Source organism: Typopeltis vanoorti, chromosome 7 (genome assembly GCF_054136105.1).
Source record: "Typopeltis vanoorti isolate ZY-2024b chromosome 7, IOZ_Tvanoo_1.0, whole genome shotgun sequence".
Classification (NCBI taxonomy): domain Eukaryota; kingdom Metazoa; phylum Arthropoda; class Arachnida; order Uropygi; family Thelyphonidae; genus Typopeltis; species Typopeltis vanoorti.
In genome coordinates this window covers 59,201,135-59,219,417 of record NC_143555.1, presented here as the reverse complement: position 1 = coordinate 59,219,417, position 18,283 = coordinate 59,201,135, and the positions used below count along the sequence as shown (strand labels likewise).

The 18,283-nt window shown below is 36.8% G+C and overlaps 1 protein-coding gene across 1 annotated transcript in view; it reads left to right on the top strand.

Annotated features, from left to right (window-relative positions):
* The window catches only part of LOC150104706 (fat-like cadherin-related tumor suppressor homolog), a 573,066-nt gene that overhangs the window by 156,341 nt on the left and 398,442 nt on the right, over positions 1 to 18,283 (top strand). Inside the window, exon 10 of the mRNA XM_090395611.1 lies at positions 823 to 1,128. Coding sequence (XP_090251737.1) covers positions 823 to 1,128 — 306 coding nt within the window. The remainder of the gene's footprint in view (positions 1 to 822; positions 1,129 to 18,283) is intronic.

Genomic DNA, 18,283 nt, shown 5'->3' with positions numbered 1-18,283 from the left:
TTGTGGCAAGCCATATTACGGCCAAACTTCTAAATCCATCCTTTTACGCATGGAGGAACATCAAAGAGACATTTCTTACAACAGAACCAGAGCCAGCGCTCTCTCTAGCTATATTCTCTTCTCCGTCAACGCAGATGATGGCCGCTAACACATCGTTGATTGGCAAAAAACCTGTAATATCCATGTGTGCTATGATGAACTGGAAAGAAGAATAATTGAATCTAAAGAAATATCACTTGATTCATCTCATATTAATAACAGCCTTAGCTATAATATTTCTGATGCGCACATTGCCACTGTCCAATACTGGCGCACTAATACCAGCTCACGCACGTAATCAACTTCAGTTGGAACTCTAGCATGCATTCCTTTTAAATGTACTTGTTTTATACTAGATCTGTTAATGTATTTTTTCATGTGTCTGTTATTTTTATTTTACTCTTTACCAATGATACCTGAAGAAGTTGTATTTCAACGAAACTAGTTGTATCTTAACAATAAATTTGTCATTCTCGGTATAAAGTCATTTAATTTCCTTTATATATATATATATATATATATAATTAATTGGTAAACAGGCATAAAAATTCAAATTTAATAAAAATGGTGTTCCAGCTTTTTCTTTTCTCTTTACTCTTTATTAGTTCTTTGCACGCTGGAAGATATGTCATTATTCCATCCACTGTTATAAGACAACAGAAAAAAATAGCATTTATTTATATCTCATTGCTAAAATGGGTTTAAAAATAAGTTGGTTCAAAGGATATTTTTTTATCTCTTTGTATTTTGCATATTTTAAACCAATTTATCCTTCTTTTGTAGGTATATTAAGTTTATCAAGTGTTCATCAGTTCTCTAATCAATCAGTATATTCTCTCAATGTGTCCGTTACTGATGGTGTATATTCAAGTTATACTCGAGTTAGGATTGATATTTTGGGGGCAAATCAGCACACACCAATCTTTACTCGCACTGTCTATGAAATAGCTGTTCAAGAAAACCAAGCCCCAGGAACTTTGATGGCAACAGTAAAAGCAATTGATCAGGATAGAGGAGAGTATGGAAAAATAGCCTATTTTATTCAAGGAAAAGATTATAACAAGATGTTTGAGATTGACAAAGATACAGGTAGGTACTAAAAATTATACAATGCATTTTTATGAATATATAATGATTTACAAGTTGACTTTGCTTCTAGGTATAATACTACTTGACAGAATAGGTACATACTGGTAGGTATATTTACCAGCAGTTACTCCCATCTCCTCCCAACAGTATGTGATTATAAAATACTATTTAACAGGGCAAAATAATCAGTTCTGATAGTGATGCCCTATCTATTGAACTTGACCATATTCTCAACACTTTCTTTGCCAATGGCTACAATTCCCCAAAAATATTAAAACCCTGTAACTACACCCCCCCCCCTCCTCTCTCCTGATTCAGAGCAGAGATTACACAAAATCTATCACCATTCTATATATCCAGGGCACATCTGAATGAACAAAAAGCCTAAGGAAATATAACCTTACAACCACTTACAGACCACATTAAAATTGGCATCCCTTATCTACTCCACCAAAGACCAGCCACTTTCCCTAGACCCATCAGGTGTCTACTAGGTCTCTTGCAGTTGCAAACTGTCCTGCTCTGGACAAACAGGCAGGACAGCCAGTAGCAGAATTTCTAAACACAAGTACTACATCCAGTTCCACCATAAGCCACTCAGGACTTGCTGACCATGCTTTGCATACACCCACCACAGGATGGTGGGGAGGTATGTGCACCACCACCGAAAGAAGGCCACTCTACCATATTTACTCGAATATGACTTGCCCTCACCTATATCTCGCACTCCTGATTTTACTTTACAAAAAATGAAATTAAAATGTTTCACATATACCTCACACATGAAAAAAAGTTTAAAACGTTAAGAATTTGATAGTGAATGTTGTTATGGCAGTTGCAGATATTTTGGAATTCGGTTGAAGAGAATCAGCATTTCAACTCAACAATCATTGGCTTGCCTTTGTTGTTGAGTTGCATGATCTTTTGTTAATACCAGACCAATCATATGCATAGAGATGGAAGTGTGCGATATCTCACACCACGATTTTTTAACTTTAATTTTGGGGAATACCGTGTGAGTTATATTCGAATTAATACAGTATTAAACTGCAGCAAATACAAATATGAAGGCTATTCCTCGAATCTGCCTGAAAAACTCTCCAAATCTCAACAAATTTGGGTGCATGAGACTGCCCCAAATGTGGGAAGCACTCATTCTCAGATCTTCAAAATGGCCAAGACCACTCAATTTAGCTTACTAGAGAGGTGACATTTGGGACTCTAAGCCAAACTTTGGTTGCCGTTCTCCAGCTTCATTTTTCCAGTATTAGTGTCTGTATGCACGTATCATTGTTTTATGATCCCCGATGATGGCAATATAACTTTGCCGAAATATAGGAAAGTATTAATTCAAGTTATTATAATTAATATTTTAGTATACGTGTTGTTATTTCCTGAAAAATAATAACAGTTGAGTAACCAATGTATAAGCTTGTCTACTAGAAATAAATCTATTTGTTATCCAATTTATTTGAGCAAGAAAATCAAGTATTAAAATTAGTACTTGCTTTCATATTTAAAAAATTGTCAGGACATGTTATTAGACTATCACATCTTTCATTTTTTCCCTAATGTTTTCAGCATGGTGGTCTCTTCAGGTCAAGTAAAGTAATTTTACTGAGACATATCAGTGTTAATAATGGACAGATAATCTTATCTTAGCTTGCCAGAGAGGCATAGGGTTTAAGAGTAGTGAAAAGAACATACATACTGTAATTTTTTATATAACGAAAAACTTGGTTACGATACATCAACGATATATTTGCAGTCTGGGATCATCCCGAACAGGAATTACAACTGTTTCTAGTTAAATAAACCTTTCTCACCCTCACATCAACTTTAAGCTAGAAAAAGAATCTCCACAGGGTATGTCCTTTCTGGATTTACACATTCAAAGAAAAGAAGACGGTTCCATTGCCACATCTGTCTATCACAAGCCTACATTTTCAGGTCGCTACATTCACAATTCTTCTACTCATCATCCATCTCAGATATTTGGCATCATTAAATCACTAGTTTCCAGAGCACACAAATTCTGCTCCTCTGAAGATTCTCTAAACCAAGAACTAGAAATAATCAAAAATACAGCCATACTAAATGGATATAATCTTAAAACAACTCAAAAAATCATCAGTCACCTTCCCACACATCAACCCAGACAAGAAGAAGTCCATAGGATTCCCATACCTTACGTCCAAGGCATCTCTGAACGTCTTTCAAAAATTATGAAGAAATACAATTTTGCCACTACTAACAAACTTATCACCAAATCTATAACTTGTTACCTTCTCCTAAGGACAAACTCTCACCTCTGATGTTACCTGGTGTTTATCCCATGCTCCTGCAAATTGTACTTACTTTGGTCAGACAAGTAGGTCTGTTCATAAACGCATCTCAGAACATCAAGACCACATTTGTCTTTTCAAACCGCAGAAATCTGGTCTCTCCCAACATGGAGTTGAAAATCCAAACCATAGGATCCATTGGGAGAAGTCGAAACTTTTACACAGATCTTTATATAAATATGAACATTTATATAAAGAAAGTGCTGAAGCCCTACTACACAGACCAAATTTAAACCGTAACAATGTTCTTACTGTTCCTAAAGTATAGGAAATTGTCATACAAAATTTGTGTAAAATAATCTTTATGTATATATATTTTTATTTTTATTTTTTTATTTTATTTTTCAGTTATATTTAATTTACTTCTATAACACGTTACTGCATGCATATTGCGATTCCATTGTAATCATGTGCCCTAACTGTATGTTATTCCTAGTATTGTTTGAACTACTGTACTGATGATATCCCAAGATACCTGGGATGAAATTACAAATTAAATAGTCATTACTGTGGTTAGTAGTATGTGTGTTTTTTAGTGATACTGTAATTTGTCTATGAGATAACAGTGCTAACTCAATTTGGATAGAGCATTACTGAAGCTGTTAATGGCTAAGCATGCGGAATTTTCAGTTAACAAGAGGTATATACATATATATATATACTTATATGGCTAGCCTGGTTGGCCGAGTGGTTAGCATACCTGCTCTCCACCCGCTAGACCGCAGGTTCAAATCCTCTCATGGATATGGGCATGAATGTTTGTGATTGTCTCACTAATTCACATGAATGCAAATATACACTCTTCTAAGATGGACTGAATCACCATGGCAAAAGTAGATCCAACCCTCCTGCATGAGGGTGAGGTCTTCACCCAGCAGTGGGCTATAGACTGATCATCACCATCATTGGAGGAAGAGCGGTGGATGAGGTTAAGACATACACTGTCATTTTTTGGATTTAGAAAAGGCATTTGACAGGCAACAGTGTGGATGTGCTACATGACAAGTTAGTTTTTAAGTTGCAACATATGGGTTTGGATTAGTATAGATTGATAACTGGCTTTCATAGATATGAGAAAATTGTATATCAGGGCAGCAGTATCAAGGAGGAAGATTACCAGTGGAGTTCCACAGGGTTCTGTACTGGGACCATTACTGTTCAGTCTTTATGTCAACAGGGAGATACTCAGTTGTTTTCAAATGATGTGAATCTTGGAAGAGTTATTAGTAATAGTGCTGATGTTTTGTCTCTTCAAGAGGATTCGAATAAGTTGGAAATATAGGCAAATGAATAGGGATCAGCGTAATGCAACCAAATATGATGTTTTAAAATTTGGGATCTATAGATGGGATGCTTCATAATCACTTGGTGAAATTATACTGCATGAAATGGAGGAAGCAGGAGATCTTGCAATTGTAGACAGAAATTTGAAGTTCAGAGGACATATTGCAAAGGTTGTGAAGACATCTCAGAGAATTGCTGCATTACTGAGGAGGACATTGACCATGAGAGATAAAAGTGTGGTGGTCCCATTGTATAAAGCTTTGATCATACTCATCTGAATTTCTGTGCTCAAATCTGGTCACTGGGATTTGAAGGTGATGATGATGAAGTAAACTTGGAGATGGTGCAGCGATGGATAACAAAAATGGTGTGACTGTACAATGTTGATTATGAGGATGGAGTGAGGATATGGTATATAGACTTAAGAGTTTGGTGGAAAGAAGACAAAGAGAGGATATGATTAAGACATTTAAGTCATTGAAGGGTTATTAACGTATTAATAACATATCATATTAACACTGATGAGATTTTTCATATGGTAGAACAAGGGGAAGGAACAAGGAGAAGGAGCAATCCCTGGAAGTTACAAAAGCAGGTGGTGAGTAAAAGGGTAAGAAGTAAGTTTTTTGCATGGAGTGTAGTAGGAGCATGGATTACATTGCACTTTCACCACCTTCTCAGGCAAATGGTGGGTGAGTCTTGTGACTCCATGGAAGTTAAGAAGATAATAATTCTTTTTCAGCTTGATGAACCTCTAAGGTTCTTTACTGCATGTACCAACTGTTTCTATTCCTTTCTGTCTTGAGCTTTTTCATCCCAGTCCTGGATATCAATCTCAGCTAAATCTTTTTGGATATTATCCTTCTGATGCATCCATGGTCTACCTCTAGGTTGCTTTCTATCAGGCTTCATCTTGAATTTCTGTTTTAACATTGTATTGCTTGATAGAATTTTGGAAGATAGTAAATGATATAATGAATGTGATAATATCTGTTGGAGGAATGTATTCTAGCTTTTATTTCTATACTAATTTTATTATCCTGAGTAATCAATATTCCAAGATATTTGAAGGAGGTGGCACTTGTAAATTTCATGGTGGTAAACTCATCTTTTTCTACTTGATTGTGATTTCTGCATACATATAAATATTCAGTTTTATCCTGATTGATTTGTAATCCTAGTTTTTCACTAGTAATTTTGAGTTTTCTAAATATAGTTCTATTGTTTACAGAGTTTTCTCCAACTGGGTATCTGCATATCCCAATATTACTGTTCTATTTGTGTTATCTTTTTGAGTTTCTTGAAAGGATATTATTATGATATATGAGGGTTGTTTGAACAGTTTGGTAGATTTCCAATAGACCCCTGGCAAAATTTTAGCCACGTGCGATATGTAGTTCTCGTTTGGCAAACATTTAAAATGACCCTGTTCACATTTTTCATAAAAATGGAGAAAAATTAGTTTTGTACAGTGATAAAACACTGTTATTTGAAGAAGTGGATGGCCATGCAGATCAAAGCCGAGTTAGATGCAGTTAATATTTAATCACAATTCACAGGATTTTTTGCATCAATTCCTGACTGTAGATGAAACTTGAATCCACCACTACACACCCGAGTCCAAGCAGCAGTCAAAACAATGGACAATGCCTGGTGAAAGAGCAAAGCGAAGACCATTTTGTCAGCTGGGAAGTTGATGGCCACTGTATTTTTGGGATTCCCAAGGAATTATCATGATAGACAGTTTGGAAAAGGGTAAGACAATAGCAAGAGTCTATTATGTGTCATTATTGAACCATTTAAAAGAATTACTGAAAAAAAACCAGCAAGATTGGTGCACAAAAAAGTGCTGTTTCATCAAGTCAGTGCAATGGCAAAATTGCACGAATTGAGGTTCGAATTGATTCCATATCCACCGTATTCTCTGGACTCAGCCCTGTGTGACTTCTTGTTCCCAAACTTAAAAATTTGGCTCAGTGGGAAAAAAAATTTTTTGAACGAGGATGTCAAAAGGCTGTCAATGACTATTTTGCACAATTTGACAAATCCTACTTTTTAGATGGGATGAAAAAATTGGAAACTCGCTGGACCAAATGTGTAGAACTTGATGGAGACTATGTTGATAAATAAAGGTGATTTTTTTTTCAAAAAAATGTGTTTAACTTGTTTTTTTACCAAACTTTTCAAACACCCCTCATATATATATTATTATGATATATGTATAACAAAAATGGTTAGAACATCTAAATCGAATGGACAATCGTACTGCCAAAAATACTATACAGATATAAAATAAATGGAAAAAGAATTGAAAAACCAAGAAAGCAATGGCATGAGACTAGAACAGGCTGCTTGACCTAAAATCCATGATAGGAGGAAGAAGAAGATGGTGCATCACCTTAAATGTGAGCATACTAGATCAGTATGCTGTAGTACTGATCTAGTATATAGTACTAGTTGGGCAGATTTGTGGTTTGTATAAAGTGTGTAACTGGACAGATGAAAAGTAACATCTTGAGCCAAGGTTGCCAAATTGTTTGAAAGCTGACTGTGCTATAGAAGTGATATGATTATGCCAGGATATAAAGTGCAGGGAGTAAGAGTCAATTTGATAAGAGAGATCTGGTCTTGATTATTAAGTTGAGCATTATCAAAGGGAAGAGGTGAAAAACTGAGTTATTTCTTGCAAGAAAAGAAGGGAAAATGGCATTTTGGAAACACTGAAAGTAACTGGATATTTTTCTGTTGAAGGATGATGTATTTAATGATCAACATTTAAGACACCTATTGTGGATGATCTAGAAATTTGAGATGTTTGAGCACTCCAATGTTTTTGGGCAAATTCTGTACGAGTTCCCACTGATTATTTGATTGTTTTCCATATGTTGAGGAAATTTACTGTTGATGATCTTCTCCCTTACTTTAGACCAGCGCTTCCCAAACTGTGGGCCACGTCCCCCTTGGGGGGCCCATAGGTTTTGTTGAAGGGGGCAGTGAAATAATGAAAACAAATTTAAAATGTTTCAAGACTAAGTAGATTTTTTTTATCTTAAAAGAAATGTATTTAATTTTTATTATTTCTTTTTTGTTATTTTTTATATTTTAATGGAAAAAATCACAAATTCACAAATTTGGTTCACAAATTTTGCTTCCTGCATATTTCGGCGCTTAATGAATATTAGTAAATATATGCTTATTCATATAAGTTTTATTTCAAAAAACAGAAATCTAAGAATTGCAGTTTCAAATATTTCACCTGATATTGACTTTTTGTGTAGCAGTATTGAAACACATCCATCACATTAAATTGTTATTAAACTTGTTTTATGTTTTTAATTCTTTCTTTATTACTAGTTGTTTTACGTTTCATGTGCTTGTACTGCAAATGTACAATAACATTATATCTATCTATATAAAAATATGAGATAATGTGACATGTTGAATGTGTATGTAAGATGCTAAAAATGTAATATTTGTATTTAATTTTTGCAATATTCGCTGTGTATATTTTGTATTGAATATAAATACAATCATCATCATCATCATCAAATTCCTGACATGTACTCTCAAGGGGTGTACAGGATATGATAGTACTACACGAAAAATGTACATAATTACTAACTTCCTATCGAAAATTTTCCTCCAAATCAGTCTATTACTTGTCAAGACTCCAATATTATCAGATCTTATATTTCTATTGTCTAAGGCACATTGTACCATATCAATCCACCTATATCTTGGTCTTTCTCTGGGTCATTTTCCTGCCAACCTCACAGAGAACACTTATTTTGCTAATCTTTCCTCGCCCATTCTGTTTAAGTGACCATACGACCTGAGATTAGCTCTGCTAACGCATTCCTGGATGTTGACAATGTCAAGTTCTTTCCTAATATCCTCGTTTTTAATATGATATTGCCTTTGATCCCATCTGTTCACGTCTATAATCTTTCTCAGGACTCTCATACCTGCGGTCTCTAGTCTTTGGTCAAGTGTTTTACTTCTGACCCAGCTCTCAGATCCATAAGTTAAAACTGATTTGAACGCTGTCTTGTATACAGCTAATTTAGTGTTCCGACTAATTTCTCTTATTCCATATGAATTTATTCAATTGACTTCCTACCATACCAGCTTTGTTGATTCTGTTGTCTATTTCTATATTGAATTTATAAATACAATAAATATTATAATAATATATGTCTATATTACGATTTTTTTTTTCAAAGGGGGGGCAGTGAAATATTTTAATTTTTCCAAAGGGGCCCTGACATCCAGAAGTTTGGGAAGCACTGCTTTAGACAACACTAAGATGTAAGCAATACATTGATAGCTTGATGACAGATGCTTATCCCCCCCCCCCCCTTTTTTTTTTAATTGACTGTATATGGGCTTCTTTGTATGTCATACAGTGGATGGATTCCATCACAGGACAATGAAGTGTAGAAATAATAAAGAACAGGTGTTAATTCAGCACAGATACAGTCAGAACTGGAACCTTTTTTGGTATCCAGGTTGTTCAAGATTTCAGGTAAAGAACATGGTGATTTGCTTTGGTCATCTACACAGTGAATTAACCAATCTCATATGGAGGTAACAGGATTTTTTCTCCCAGAGACTCAGTTTTCATCCCACATACACACAAATTGGCCTTAAGTAGACACACAATTTACAGACAGAATTACTAATGATGGTGGTGGGCAGCAGATGGTGTTGGTGTAGGTGAGGATGGTAGTGGCAGTTCATTGTAGTTGGTGGATTGGGTTGTGGAGATGGAGGAGAGTTGTAAAATAGGTGCCTGCCCTCCTCGATGAGTCTTTGGACTCCTTGGAGGCATCACATAATAATAATAATAATAATAAAATATGCTGTTCAAATCCCACCAAAAGCTTGCTACCCTATACATTCTACTGAAAATCGGTTCCCTCCATTCTCTCTCTCTGCACATGGAGGATATAAAGTGCTCTGCTTTTGCAACTGGCCTACTATGGACAGACAGGAAGATCAGCCAACATCTGCATGGAAAAACATACAAAATACATCTGCAGTCAGATGTATTTTGTATGTTTTTGTATTTGTAGTCAGATGTATTTTGTATGTATGACCACATGACTATGGTCAATCGAGCCTTTCTTTCTACAGACCATTCTTTAGATACAGCACGCAGAATCGATTGGAAAAAGACCACTACCATGCTCCATTGCAATATAAATTTAAACAAGAACACTATTTTTGGAGTCTTCAGCTACTCTCAGAAATTAGCCTGAGTTAAATAAATAGTTATATTAACCTTCCCAAAATATGGAAACACTAATACTTCGAGATCACAATTTACATCCTAGGCCATCAACCAGGGTGTGTGTGTGTGTGCTGTTACAAGACTCATATTGTACTCCCTGACAATGCCTCAGTGAATGATATGAAATATGGGAAGAATTAAATAATATTTTTAATCCTTTCTCAGTGCATTTTCACTCCATTCAGCCTATAACTTGAGTTTCTCCCAGCACTTAAGCCTTAACACACAGTTACCTGACATACATAAACAAGTAGTATATAATGAAGTATAATACACACTTATGATGGGTGAGAGGACTTTGTGCTGTTGTTTAATTTTATTAATAATATAGGAAATGTCATTAACAAATTAATGATATAGGAAATTATGTGAGAGGGGAGAACATCTAGTAATTTTCCATTGATGCAAAATTAAATCATTTAAATTGATCAAAATTAATCATTTAAATAAACTGAAAGTATGATAAAGAATAATTGTTGCTAGTTGAATGAGCAGTATATAAGGTAATGCACAAATGAAAAGATTATAAGCTGTACACCACTTGATTGAAATGTACTATAGGAAATTGATGAAGCTATGGATTTTGGAATGTTGTTAAGGAGTTGAAGTTCATATGGAATACTGTTGTCGAAATGGACCAAATAAGGCTGTCTGATGGGTATCAGAGAGTTGTGTGTGGTGGGGCAATATCAAGGAAGCAGAAGGTTACAAGTGGGGTTCCACAGTGCTCAGTACTGGCATCTGTATTGTTCAACCTTTATATCAATGACATTGTCAATGGATTGCAAGGGGATATTCAGTTGTTTGTGAATGATGTGAAGCTGGGAAGGGTTATCAGTGATAGTGCAGATGTGGAGGCCCTGCAAGAGGATTTGAATGGACTGGACAGATGAGTGGGGCTGTCGGTTTGGTGTAGCAAAATATGGAGTCCTGAAGTTTGGGATCCATCGATGGGAGGATGCATGCTCGATTGGAGGGGCTATGCTGGAGGAGGTAGGGAAGACAAGAGATCTGGGTGATGATTGATAGAAAACTGAAATTCAGGGAGCATATTGCAAAGGTGGTGAAGGTGACCCAGAGGGTTGCTGCAATACTGAGAGGGACGCTAACCTGCAGAGATAAAAGAGTTATCATTCATTGTATAAGACCCTGATCAGACCAGACTATTGTTCTCAAATTTGGTCCCCAGGAATTGAGGGGGACGAATTGGCTGTGGAGAGGGTACAGAGGCAGATAGCAAGGATGGTTTCAGGACTGTACAATGTTAGTTACGAGGATCGACTGAGGGAATGTGAACTGCAGAGTTTAGTGGATAGAAGGAGGAGAGGTGATACGATTGAGACTTTTAAACTCTTGAGAGGCAGTTACAGGGTAAATATTGGAGAGTTTTTTCGCTTGGTGGAACAGCAGAAAGGAGCAATGACAAGGGGGCCATCCCTGGAGGTTAGGAGGGGAGGCTGTGAGCAAGAGTGTGAGGAGTGGTTTCTTTGCATGGAGGGTGGTTGAACTGTGGAATGCATTGCCTGAGAGAGAGTGGGTAGAGCAAGAACGGTCAATGAGTTCGAGGAGTGGTATGATAGACTTTGTGTTTCCTAGGAAAGACCTCCCATGATGAGTCTTTTGACTCCATGGAGACCTGAATAATAATAATAATAATAAATCATAGCATGCATCACTTGGATGTTGAAGAAGGAACACATTTACGTGAAAGATAAGAATTTATTTCCATCTTCATAAGTCTCTGATATTGCCAGAGCTGGACTACTATGCAGCAATTTGATTGTCTTGGGGGACAAGGAAGTAGCGGAAAAGATTCAGCGGTAAGCAATAAATGTAGTACCAGTCCTGTGGAGTGCTTCCTATTTGGTTAGATCAAAAGATAAAAAGGTTTTATAAGATTTATGTATATGTAAAATAAATTTTTCAGCATGCAACAACAGGGAAGAGAGATTTTTTGCTTGTAGAATGGTGAATAGAATAAGTAAAAGATATTTCCAGAAGAGGGTTATGATTGCTTTTTTAAATAAAAGAGTTTAAAGAAAGTAAGGCTGGGTATAATATTATGTGTAATATTATTATTATTGTTATTTTCCTGATCTTCATAGAGACATACGACATCATGTGAGGTCGATGCTAGACAACACAAAATCTCTCATACTACTCCCTAAATTTATCCACCATTTGCACATTTATCACCCACTCAGGCACTGCATTCTGTGCTCCTACCACTCTACATGAAAAAAAAAAAATCTTCATACCTTCTTACTAACTACTTCCTTTTACAACTTCCAGGAATGGCCTCTTGTCCTTGCCCATTTCCCTCATTCTATATGGAAAATCTCCTCAGTGTCAGTCTAATAAGTTTTCAAAAATGTAAATGTCTCAATCAAATCTGTCCTTCATCTTCTATCCACCAAACTTTATAGCTTGAATGCCTTTAGTCTATCCTTATAACCAACATTATACAGTCCTAATATAATTTTTGTTATCCTTCTCTCTATACTCTCTGCGAGGTTGTTTCATCCCTTCAAACCCATGACCAGATTTGAACACAGAAATCCAGGTGTGGTCTGATCAAAGTTTCCTACAATGGAACCACCGCTCTTTGATCTCTCATGGTCAATGTCCTCCTCAGCAGTTCTCTGAGTTGTCTTCAAATTTCTATCTACAATCACCCTAAGATCCCTTGCTTCCTTTACTTCAAGAATAATTCCAGCAAGTGATTATATAGCATCCCATCTGTGGATCCAAAATTTCAAACCCTTACATTTAGTTGTATTAAACTGACATTCTTCTGCATTTCCCTGTGTTCTAGTTTAGACAGAAGTTCAACACTATTATTAATAACCCTCCTGAGCTTCACATCATTTGCAAATAACCAAATATCTCCCACTAGTCTGGTGATGATATCATTTACATAAAGATTAAACAGTAATGGTCCCGGTACTGAAACCAGTGGAACTATGCTTGTAGCTTTCCTACTCCATGATACTACTCCCCCATATTCAACTCTCTGATATCTGTGGTAAAGACAGTTAACAATCTAATCCACTAAAGTGATATCTAAACCCATATTTTGCAACTTAAAAACCAGCTCGTCATTGGTACTCTGTCAAATGCCTTTGCATTAAAACAAAACAAAAAAAAAAGACAGTATGTGCCTTGCCTTCATTCACTGCTCCCATTACTCCATTGTGAAAGGCAACCAGATTGCTAAAACAAGGATTGCTTGTTTTTGTAATCTGGTAACAAATGAATTATAAATTCTCCTAACAAATCTATCCTGGTTTGCATAAATAATACTGTGCTCATCTATCCAATTCTGTATATAAGTTCTTACCAAGTTTTCCAAACTCTTAAGAACCACAGAAGAAATACAAACTGGTATATTATTTGGTACCTGTATTCTATCACAGTGATCCTTATATTGTGGCACTATATTACCCACCTTTCACTCTCCCAGAAATTGGCCTATTGCAAGACTTTCATTAAGTAGACACAGTCAATTCCCACAGCACATTCCCCTAAAACACATGGTAAAATTCCATCTACTTTCCTGCCTTATTGACATTTAGCATGTCCAGTATTCAGAATACATGCTCTTCACTCACTTATAATTCACCACTCCTTATCCCTCTAAGAATAAAGCCTGATGTAATAGGATGGAACACTCTAATAATATGATCATTAAAAAGTTTAACAATGTCATCTGCCTTGGTCATCTGAGTCCTGTTTTCATCCAGCAGGATAATCCATCCACAGCCATTTTTCCTTCTACTGGACACATAGCATAATAATTCATTGGGATACACCTTGGAGTGCCATGGTAGCTTCAGTCTGATGTTAGAAGTGTTTTCCTGAAACACTTCTAACATCAGACTGCATTCATAGAATTATTACGAAGGTAGAATATTACATCAGAGTAAATTGGAAAAATCTAATTAGAAAATTCAATCACATACACGTAGAAAAGCTTAGGTGTTGGTGATTATTCATAACAGTGCTTCACTGTATAAACAACACTTTGCAAATAACTCTAAACATACATATTAAAATATTCCCATTACTAATTCTCACCTTGTTAAACATTCATAATAAGTCCATTACTAATTCTCATCTTGTTTAGTTCTAGCTTTTATCTCTTTATTTTTTTCTCTCTTCTGTCTTTGGCATTCACCCACTCTTTTTACACACTATCTAAATTAACTGAATTTCCATATAATTGGTAACTTTTCACTCTCATTAGCATATCCAAATGACTAATGAGAGTGAAAAGTTACCAATTATATGGAAATTCAGTTAATTTAGATAGTGTGTAAAAAGAGTGGGTGAATGCCAATGACAGAAGAGAGAAAAAAATAAAGAGATAAAAGCTAGAACTAAACAAGATGAGAATTAGTAATGGACTTATTATGAATGTTTAACAAGGTGAGAATTAGTAATGGGAATATTTCTAAACGGTTTCTAAGTTGGTTTTTTATTTGATTCATTAGACTAAAACCTTGCTCACAGTCTGCACTATATGCAAGGAAGGTTCCTCCAATATCCATCAACTTTGCCAGATCACAAAACTGCTCATTTTGAAGTGCAATTACAACCATTTGTGTAAAATTTGATATCATTTTGCATTTAATTTTTTCTTGTACAGAAAATTTGAAATCATTAAACTGACTAATTATTTCTGTAGTATCATCCAGAAAATCATGATATTTAAGAGAAAGGGCATTAACATGTTCACTACCAAATGAGAAATCACAATGTAAAATAGAGGAGATATCAAACACTGACCATTCTTGTATCTCATTCTCAGGGAATCTATCCTCTAAATGTGCACATAAACAATTTATAAAATTTAACAGGGGCCTAGTATCTACTGGTTCAGTCTCTTCTTCTTCTTATTATTATTATTATTCAGGCCTCCATGGAGTCGAAAGACTCATTGCGGGAGGTCCTTCCTAAGAACATAAAGTCTGTCAAGACTCATCGAGAGGAGGTCCCCCCTAAAAAACACAAAGTATATCATACCACTCTTTAAACTCATTGACCGTTCTCGCTCCCACCACTCCATCAGGCAATGCATTCCATGGTTCAACCACCTTCCATGCAAAGAAACCAATCCTTGCCGTCTTGCTCACAGTTTCCTTTTGTAACTTCCAGGGATGGCCTCTTGTTATCACTCCTTCCCGCTATTCAACCAAGCGAAAGAACTCCCCAGTGTCAACCCTGTAACCACCTCTCAACAGTTTAAAAGTCTCAATCATATCACCTCTCCTTCTTCTATCTACCAAACTCTGCAGTCCACATTCCCTTAGCCGATCCTCATAACCAAAGTTGTACAGTCCTGAAACCATCTTTGTTATCCATCTTTGTACCGTTTCCACAGTTAATTTATCCCCTTCAAATCCTGAAGACCAAATCTGAGAACAATAGTCCAAGTGTGGTCTGATCAGAGACTTATACAATGGAATGATAATCCTCTTATCTCTGCAGGTCAGTGTCCTTCTCATAATTGCAGCAATCCTCTGTTACCTTCACCACCTTTGCAATATGTCCCCTAAACTTCAGGTTTCTATCAACCATCAACCCCAGATCTCTTGTCTCCTCTACTTCCTCCAGCATAACTCCTCCCATAGAGTATGCAGTGTCCCATCGATGTTTCCCAAACCTCAAGACCTTACATTTTGCTGCATTAAACTGACACATCCATTCATTTGCTCATCTATCTAGCTTATTTAAATCCTCTTGCAGGGCTACCACATCTGCACTATTACTAATAATCCTTCCCAGCTTCGCATCATCTGCAAACAACTGAATATCCCCTTGCAATCCACTGGCAATGTCATTGATATAAAGGTTAAACAATATAGGTCCTAGTACTGAGCCCTGTGGGACCTCACTTGTAACCCTCTGCCTCCTTGAAACTGCTCCACCATACACAACTCTCTGATACCTATCAGACATCCAATCCTGAATCCGGTTGACCAATCTGACATCCAGACCCATGTGCTGCAACTTAAATATCAGCTTATCATGTGGCACCCTGTCAAATGCCTTAGCTAAGGGCGCTCTTGTTTTATTATAAAAGGCTAGCATATTGCTAAAACAAGAGCGCCCTTTCACAAATCCATGTTGACTCTCACAGATAACATTACCCTCATATGCCCAATGTTGTATACGGTCCCTCACTACTTTCTCCAAGATCTTAACAACTACTGATGACACACAGACTGGCCTATAATTAGACACTTCCAGTCCGCTACCACCCCCATGCAATGGCACTATCTCACCTTCCCTCCACTCCCTGGGCACCTTTGCCGAAGCCAGACTTTCATTGAAAAGCCAGGTCAAAGGCACTGTCAGCTCCCCGGCACACTCTCTCAAAACTCGTGGTGAAATACCATCCAGTCCCAATGCTTTACCCACATCCAGAGCACTCAGTATCCGAAACACACTCTCCTCCTTAGCTCTAAACCTCGAACCAGCCCTATTCCTCCAGCATCAAAACCGACTCCTCCACGATGAAATACTCCAATAAAGTGTTCACCGAACAACTCTACCATGTCCTCCGCATCAGTCACTCCATTCCCATTTTTATCCCACAATATCATTCCTCCACAGTCATTTCTCCCCCTATTGGCCACACAGCTAAAAAATTCCCCAGGATTTTCTTTGGATCTTAGGGCCAACCCCCCTCTCATATTCCAGTTTCGCCTTTCGTACCACACTAGTCACTCTTCCGGCCTGTGTCCCACATTCTTCATGCATCCTCTCTTCACCTGTCTCATTATATCTCTTCCATAGCCTCTTTTTCGCATGCATTTCCCGTTTAATATTGTTTGTCATCCACTTTACTCCAAACCGTGTCCCCTTCTTCACTCGTGGTATACAACTTACCATTGCTGCTAACAAATATTCCTTCACAATTTCCCACGCACTAATGATATCCCGGCCTTCCAATTCCTCTCTCCATGAAACTTCCCGAAGTTGACATCCAAGACCATTACAATCACCTGCTTTATAATTCCACATAAGTTCCCGTCTCCTTGATACTCCTGCATGTCCATTCATTTTCTAAGTCAAAACCATATGGTCACTCTCTCAAACTGGTGGGAGAGATGTCAGTTATTATCAGTTCTTCTGATGCTATAACCAAATCCAAAACTCTTGAACCTCTTGTTCCCTCTGTTACATGTTGCCCAAGACATTTGTCCCTCAAGAACTCTAGAAATTCCATTTTCCTATTGCTACATGCATCTTCCTCTCTCCAATTTATACTACTGTGGTTAAAATCCCCCATAACAATCATTCTTCTTGCACTTGCCAAACTTAGCTGTCTAAACATCCTCTGTGCTCCTGGGTCTGTAGCAACACCCCACTAAATATCCCGTCCTGCCCACCTCCACCTCACACCATATGCTCTCAAAATCATTAGTGTCACTTCCTTCCAAAGCCTCCACTCCTAGAGGACATAGGTGATCATTTATCATATTCTTGTTTAAGTAAAGCATTTACTCTGTCACTCCAGCAAGTGTCACCTTCTAAATACTGATTCCTGATTTTGTTAATCTTCTCTCTGGCAAAATGATGACTGTCTAGTGGTGTAAGGTTACTCCTTTGTAAGATTTTGCACAGGGAAGCCATTTCTTCAAAAACATCACTTAAAACATTAACAGCTACTTTGAATGTCACTTAATTTATTGTGACAATAATTAACCATGGCATCATTTGATTTGTCTTTTTCAAAATATGTGATCAGTCCTTCATAGTTTCTTATTATTGCCTGTAATGCAAAATGTCTGGATAGCCACCGCACTTCATTGAGTGGTCTGAAGGCAATAGCTTCATTTTCAGATGCCTCGACAATTTCTTTAAATTCATATCTTTTCACCGTGGAACGAGAAAAGAGTGTGTACACTGTTCTCATTAATGTATCAATATCTCTAATTAGTTTAATTTCCTTCCACGTTTCACAGATCCCCAGATCCTCATGGTGAGCTACACAGTGCTGCTGGACAAGATGTGGAACTTCTAATTTACGTTTTGCAGTGATACCATTAACTTTGCCCAGCATCACTGCGGCTCCATCAGAGGTAAACATCACCATTTTTTGGAGATCAAGTTTCTTTTCTTGATAAAACTGTTTAATAGCTAACACAATGGAGGAGGCATCACATGCCTGCAACTGAATTATTCTGCCAAAATATGTTTCATATTCATTACAATCTTTAGGTCT